A 7,957-nucleotide genomic window follows, 5' to 3' on the forward strand; every position below is an offset into this window, starting at 1 on the left:
GACGTACCAGTCATGTGACTTGATAAGAATGAACACGGAAAAAACATGAGGTGTTGCGCACACGAATTGAGAGCTGCGAAGATTGAAAAGACTGTTTGATAATAAGATGTCTCCTAATGTCTCCTAATGTCTCCTGAATCCTGATTGGAAAGCACACGGTACGTTGTTTATATCTTGGTTATTGTTTGTTAATAATTTAAGGTACTATGTGTATTTATTTCAGTTTAATAAGCTATGGGCTTAATCGAACAACGTCATGGAAAAACAATTTCATCACGAATTTGATTGTAATTTTATTTATTTTCAGTTTTTTCACGGTGTCCATTTGATGTGTCTGATGTTGATTGTCCTGAAGACATTAAATATTGAAGACATCTAAGGCATCAGTTGAAGCGTGGTTTTTCTGGTCTGGAGAAAACATTCAGGAGCCGTTATAGTGAAAAAACGTGTATTCACAACCCCTTGGAAGAGTGCAAGAGTTCATCATGGAAAAGGAAAGATCGTTGCCAGTCCTTGATGTGAAGAGTCAACGCCGGTGGAAAAATGTTGCCATTGGTGGAAGTGAAGACGTCGCCATTCAAGTAACCTACGCGATTTCGTTGCATTGAAACTCCATTGCGTTTCACGTGTCTGCATTCCTTGCCGCGCAGAAAAGCAACGCAAGAATATAGTGCTGCAGTGACGACTGATAGCCACAAGGCGGCAACGTTGCGACGTGTTGGACAATTCAGTTGTCTGTAAGAGTTGCTATCTTTGGATTTACAGGTCAGACTGTATCTTTTCAGTTTGAAATCTCATTTCTTGGTGGATGTTGCCTTAACATTTATTCTAGTTTAAATTGTATGCAAATGGTTGACACAAATATTTGCATTTGATACTTTTCTAAGTTGATAGAAGAGTGTAACTTGTTTAATAATTGACATTTTGCAATTTCCACATGGTATTACAGCTTGTTATCAGGGTTTAAAGCTGAATAATAGTGTGGTGTAAAGCAAATTACCAACATGGATCAAAATAGATCAGAGAGTTATGTCTTAGACCACGTGATTCAAGCTCTTGAAGATGAAAAGGCACAATTAGAGGGGAAATTAGAAACTGAAATTGATGTCTTAGACAGACAAAACTATGAGGAACGCTTAGCTGAAATTAATGCAGATCTGGAAGTTAATAAGACGAGACTCCAGGAACCATCATCACGAGTTGAGCAAGAAGTTAGGCGATCAGAAAGAGAAAGGCGTCCAACAGAAAAAATGCTTGAGTTGAGACGTGACGAGTTAGCAAAGAAAGAACGGAAGTTTATGTTCACATACTTAAACTTTAAAGCCGAAGCTCAGTTAATCCGATCTAAACTGAAAGAAGAGTGCTCTAAAAATGCGTTAGATGACATGATGGTAACGGCAGAGAAACGTGAAGCAGAGTTAAAACAAATATATGAGAGTATCCGTGCATTGAACGTCCCATCTCAAGATATCAGAAGGAGAATGGATAGCTGTACTTCAGTTACTAGTGAAATAACTGCACTACTGAAAAGACGTTGCGCAGAAGTTGGCACTAAGGAGTTTGATGCTGAAGCTGTAAAAGAAACACTCGTCCAGTTATTGCAAAGAGATGACGCCAGGTCAATTTATGGATCAACTGTGTCGAGAGCTGAAAGAGATAGTCAGCATGGAAGTCATATGTCAGTAAAAAGGGCGGAAGCAGCGGCACGCTTAGCTGCAAAGCGTGCTGAACTAAAGAGAGAAAAAGAAATCTCAGCTCAAAGAAAAGAGGTGCTAGCCCAACAAGAGAGGTTGAAAATGCTGGAGGAGCAAAGGGATTTTGAAGTCATGGAAGCTGAATACATTGTGTATGCAGAAGAGGAATCAAGATTGAATGCTGAAATAGGAGATAGTAAAGAAAGAAGCACTTTGCCTCCACATCAGCATCTACTGCAGCACAATTACCCTTCATGCGCCAAGGTTTCCCCAGAAACTTTAGCTCAACCTTGCTCTGAAAATGAGCTAGAGAAAAGAGTAGATGAGGTCTTGTTAGTGAAAGCACTAAAAGAATCCCTGGCAATGACTAAACTTCCAGCTCCAGAGCCATTCACGTTTACAGGTGATCCACTCAAGTTCACTGAATGGCGCACTTGCTTTAAAGCTTTGATCGAAACGAACTGTACAACTCCCGCACATAGGCTGTTCTATCTGAAAAGGTACATAAGTGGAGATGCGCTTAGTGTACTAGAGGGAACATTTTATAGGAGTGATGAGGATGCATACATGCAAGCTTGGGATGCCCTGAACAAACGTTATGGGCACCCCTTTGTAGTTCAAAGGGCATTTAGGGCAAAGTTGAGTAACTGGCCAAATATTGGACCTAAAGAATCACTGAAATTAAGGGAATTTAGTGATTTTCTCGTCTCTTGCAAAAATGCAATGCCTCATGTACATGGTTTGGGGGTTTTGGACGATTGCGAAGAAAACCAGAAATTGCTGCAGAAACTTCCTGACTGGATAACAACTCGCTGGAATAGGTATGTCACGAAAGCACTAGATGAAGAGAAGCCATACCCAAATTTCACTGAGTTTTCAGACTTTGTGGCAGAGGAGGCACGTATTGCATGTAATCCTGTTTCCTCACTCCTTGCTTTAAAACATGCGGATGAAAAGCCTGGGAAGGAGCAGAAACGTCTCAAGGCCAGCTCTTTGGTGCAAAATGTTAAACCCATTGCAAAGAGCTTGAGTGCATTGGAAAGAGAGAAAGGCTCCAAACCCAGCCCTTTTTCCAATCAGGATAAGAGACAAATAGAATGTGTCTGCTGTCAGCAAAATCACTTTATATACAAATGTGAAAAGTTTGCAGCTATGCCTCTTGAGGAAAAGAAAAAGTTTGTCATCATCAACAAGATGTGCTTTGGTTGCCTCAGAATCGGTCATATCTCCAAAAACTGTAAAAAGCGAGCTACTTGCAACATTTGTAGGCAGAGTCACCCCTCTCCTCTTCATGAAGAACGCTCTCAAGGAGTAAAACCAGAAGCTTCACCTGAGGAAAGGGCTTCCACTAGTTTATGCAGTGTGGAGATAGACAATGGCAATCATACTTCGATGATCGTTCCAGTGTGGCTCTCTTGTGCAACAAAGGACAGCCCGGAAATTCTATCCTACGCATTACTGGACACACAGAGCAGTAATACATTTATCAATCAGGACATCTGTGACAAACTGCAAGCAAACAAAGAATCTGTTAAATTAAAACTGTCCACAATGACTGATAGAGCTTCGATTGAGAATTGTCAGAGAGCAATTGGGTTAAGAGTGAGAGGTTATAATCTGCAAGAGTACATTGAGTTGCCACCCGTATACACTCGAGAATACATTCCCTTGGAACGAGATAGCATTCCTACTTGCAAAAAGGCTCAGAGATGGATTCACCTGCTCAGTGTTGCAGACAAGATGCCAGATTTGTTGGATTGTCCTGTAGGGCTTCTAATTGGCTATGATTGTCCAAGGGCTCTGAAACCAACCCAAGTGATATCAGGGAAGGATCACGAACCATACGCAGTCAAGACGGACTTAGGCTGGAGTATAGTGGGATCCATAACACCCAATACTTGCTCTAGAAATGTAGTGGGCTTCTGTCATCGCATTTCTGTGAAGGAACTCCCAGCCATAACGCCTGCCTCTGTAATCAGGGCGTTAGAAGCAGACTTTCGGGATACAGACTCAAGAGAAAAGACAATATCTCAGGAAGACATTCAGTTTCTTCAACATTTGGATGAAAAAACTCAACACAACAGAGAAGGACATGTGGAAATGCCCTTGCCTTTCAGAGAACATCCTCAATTACCGAACAATAAGCAGCTTGCTACGGTTCGATTGAAACATTTGAAAAGAAAACTGGAGAGAAATCCCAAGTACAGAGAGGACTATGTGAGATTTATGGAAAGTGTCTTTAGAGATGGGGATGCAGAGGAAGCAGAGGCCACACCAAAGGAAGGCAATACATGGTACATTCCGCACCACGGGGTGTATCATCCCAGGAAGCCAGAAAAAATAAGAGTGGTATTTGACTGCTCAGCCAAATTTGAAGGTACGTCTCTTAATGACCACTTACTCACAGGTCCAGACTTAACAAATGCTCTGACTGGAGTGTTGTGTAGATTTCGTGAGCATCAGATTGCGATTGTTTGCGACGTGGAGAAGATGTTTCACCGCTTTCATGTCAGTCCAGATGATCGTGATTTCTTGAGATTCCTATGGTGGGAAGAAGGGAACACCGAAAAGGAACCCAAGGAATACCGCATGCGAGTACATATTTTTGGAGCGTCATCTTCTCCGGGTTGTGCGAACTACGGCATGAAATATCTTGCCAGCAAATATGAAAAGGACTTCCCACTGGCAGCAAGCTTCATTCGCAAAAATTTCTACGTGGATGATGGACTTGTTAGTGTTGATTCCATCGAGAAGGCCAACAAGTTGGTTAGTGAAGCGCAAGAAGTCTTGGCAAAAGGAAAACTGCGTTTGCACAAGTTTGTGTCCAATGTCAGAGAAGTCTTGAGTGCAGTTTCAGAGAGCGAACGTGCCAGTGTTGTGAAGGATGTAGATCTGAACTACAATGAGCTTCCAATGCAGAGTGTACTGGGAGTAAAGTGGAATACAGAGACTGATACGTTCTCATTCAAAGTTGACCTTCCTGAAAGAGCTGCCACTCGGCGAGGAATTCTGTCAGTAGTTGCAAGTGTGTACGACCCATTAGGTTTTATTGCTCCCTATGTCTTGATTGGGAAAAGAGTGCTCCAAGAGATGTGCAAACAAGGGGTAGGATGGGATGAACCTCTTCCCTCTGATCTGAAGCCAAAGTGGGATACATGGCTCCATGACTTGGAGAATCTCCAAAGGGTTCAAATACCAAGATGCTTCATTCCTGAAAATATGGGCAGAATCCAGAAAATAGAATTGCATCATTTTTCAGATGCCAGCAGTGAGGGTTATGGGCAGTGTTCATACATTAGGGTTGTGGCTGATGAACAGGTGCATTGTGCGCTGGTTATGGGTAAGGCTAGAGTAGCGCCTACGAAGGTTTTCAGCATACCACGTCTTGAGCTGACCGCAGCCACTGTTTCTGCGGCAGTAAGTCATGTTCTTAGAGAAGAGCTTGATCTGAAGGTAAATGAGGAGTTTTTCTGGACTGATTCCCAAGTAGTCCTGGGGTATATCAAGAATGAAGCCCGGCGTTTTCATGTCTTTGTAGCTAATCGTGTCCAGAAGATTAGAGACTCTACGGATCCAAGACAATGGTTCTATGTGGAAACAAGTCAAAATCCTGCAGACTGCGCGTCTAGGGGTCTCAAGGTGGCAGACCTGATGGACTCAAGTTGGTTGATAGGTCCCAAGTTCTTATGGGAACGAGAGATTATCACTCATGAAAATCCCCCAGAGCTTCTTGTAGGTGACCCTGAGGTTAAGGTCTTGAAAATAGATGCTTGTGTAAGAAGCAGCTTTCTTGAAAGACTGTCAAGATTCTCAGATTGGAATACAGCCCTCTATACGATTGCAAGGATCAAAAGACTGGTAAACAGAGACAGTTCAGGGTTCATTAGTGTAGAGGAGAGAGAGAGAGCAGCTCTTGTGCTCATCAGAGCAGCACAAAGAGAAGCCTTCGAAGAAGAACTGAAATGGCTCAGTCAAAACCCTGCTAAACTGCCAAAGAATAACAAGTTATACCAACTTGATCCTATCCTCCAGAATGAACTGCTCAGAGTTGGTGGACGCTTAAGAAAATCTAATGCAGCATTTGAGGTGAAACATCCGGTAATTCTTCCTAAGGAAAGCATTGTCACACAACTGATACTTGACCATTGTCACAAGAAAACTCAACATCAAGGCCGAGGTCAGACCTTGAATGAACTCAGAGCCAGTGGATATTGGATATTAGGTGCAAGCAATGTAGTGGCCAAGTACATCAAAAATTGTGTTACTTGCAGAAAACTGCGTAGACCAGTTGAAGAACAACGAATGGCTGACCTTCCAGCTGACAGAGTGGAACCCTCACCCCCATTCTCTTATTCTGGCATTGACTGTTTTGGGCCCTTCTACACAAAACAAGGTCGAAAGGAATTCAAAAGGTATGGTCTGTTGTTTACGTGCTTAAGCTCCAGGGCTGTACATTTAGAAATGTTAGAGGATCTCACTACCGATGCATTTCTGAATGCTCTAAGATGTTTCATAGCAATCAGAGGAGCCGTTCGACAGATTAGATCCGACCAAGGCACGAATTTCGTGGGGGCGAAGAATGAGCTGGAGAAAGGTTTGAAGGATCTGGACCAAGAGAGGATCTCTACCTATCTTGCAAGTAAACAATGTGACTTCCTTATGAATGTTCCTGAAGCAAGCCACATGGGAGGCGTGTGGGAACGCCAAATAAGGACCGTTAGGAGTGTAATGAACACTGTTCTGGCACAAGCTAAAGGAAGACTAGATGACAGCTCATTAAGGACATTTTTCTACGAGGCAATGTCAATTGTAAATAGTCGTCCGCTTACCACTAACACAATAAATGACCCAAAGAGTGTTGAGCCCTTGACGCCTAATCATCTGCTCACAATGAAGACTTCAGTGCCTCTTCCTCCTCCAGGCAAATTTGTCCGTGAAGATCTGTACGCTAGGAAAAGGTGGAGAAGAGTACAGTACTTGTCGGAGCAGTTTTGGAGCAGATGGCGCAAAGAATACCTGGCCAACATAAGCCTCAGACAGCAGTGGCACATGCCTAGAAGAAATGTTCACGTTGAAGATGTAGTAATTGTCAAAGAGGACAATGTTCCCAGAAATGAATGGAGGCTAGCTAGAGTCGTGGAGACAAGTGCAGATGATGATGGGCTTGTGCGAAAGGTTAAACTCCAAATGGGACAAAGTAAGTTAGGAAAAAAGGGAGAGCGATTGACACAAATGTCCCTTTTGGAGCGTCCAATCCAAAAGGTAGTAGTAATAGTTGAGAAAAACTCCTAAACTTATGAGAGTAACCACAAAATGGGGTTAGACAAATTAGTCTTGACATCTAAAATAGTGTCTAAATGAAAGTTAAGTAACAGCTTAAAGGAAAATTACAGGCTTTATTGAGTTTATCAAAATATTGCTGAATGCTTACATAAATCCTTGTAATTTTGGTGGCAGTGTAGCTGTCGTAGATAAATAATTTTTTCTTTCTGAATATTTTGGTGACTTCTTGAATGTTTTGTTTTTTGTTTGTTTTAAATGTTGTAATTCATGAATACTTGTTTGAGAATTGTATATTTGCTTTGAATTATAGTCTGGCAATAGTGACACCTACAGGAGAAAATGAGTAACATAAGACGTACCAGTCATGTGACTTGATAAGAATGAACACGGAAAAAACATGAGGTGTTGCGCACACGAATTGAGAGCTGCGAAGATTGAAAAGACTGTTTGATAATAAGATGTCTCCTAATGTCTCCTAATGTCTCCTGAATCCTGATTGGAAAGCACACGGTACGTTGTTTATATCTTGGTTATTGTTTGTTAATAATTTAAGGTACTATGTGTATTTATTTCAGTTTAATAAGCTATGGGCTTAATCGAACAACGTCATGGAAAAACAATTTCATCACGAATTTGATTGTAATTTTATTTATTTTCAGTTTTTTCACGGTGTCCATTTGATGTGTCTGATGTTGATTGTCCTGAAGACATTAAATATTGAAGACATCTAAGGCATCAGTTGAAGCGTGGTTTTTCTGGTCTGGAGAAAACATTCAGGAGCCGTTATATATATGCTGTTTAATGGTGATGATCGCGTTATATTATGCATCTGCTTACACATGATATCGCACGTTGCTTCTTCGGCAGTGTTTTGATCAGGAGATTCTGTTCTCGTGCAGGAAATGCGCTACAGCGCCCCCTAACGTATAACAGTGAAAACATGGAAAGCCGGAAAACATCGTCATTGGCTATATAAATAT

The 7,957-nt window shown here is 41.8% G+C and overlaps 1 protein-coding gene across 1 annotated transcript; it reads left to right on the top strand.

The window, feature by feature from the left end:
- LOC307119407 (uncharacterized protein) lies at positions 1 to 7,957 on the top strand. Its single transcript, XM_079805653.1, has 2 exons — positions 1 to 158; positions 308 to 7,957. The coding sequence occupies exon 2, from the start codon at positions 1,005 to 1,007 to the stop codon at positions 6,984 to 6,986; it is 5,982 nt and encodes a 1,993-aa protein (XP_079661779.1). The 5' UTR covers positions 1 to 158; positions 308 to 1,004; the 3' UTR covers positions 6,987 to 7,957.

Source organism: Gobio gobio (assembly GCF_949357685.1).
Source record: "Gobio gobio genome assembly, chromosome: 23".
NCBI lineage: Eukaryota > Metazoa > Chordata > Actinopteri > Cypriniformes > Gobionidae > Gobio > Gobio gobio.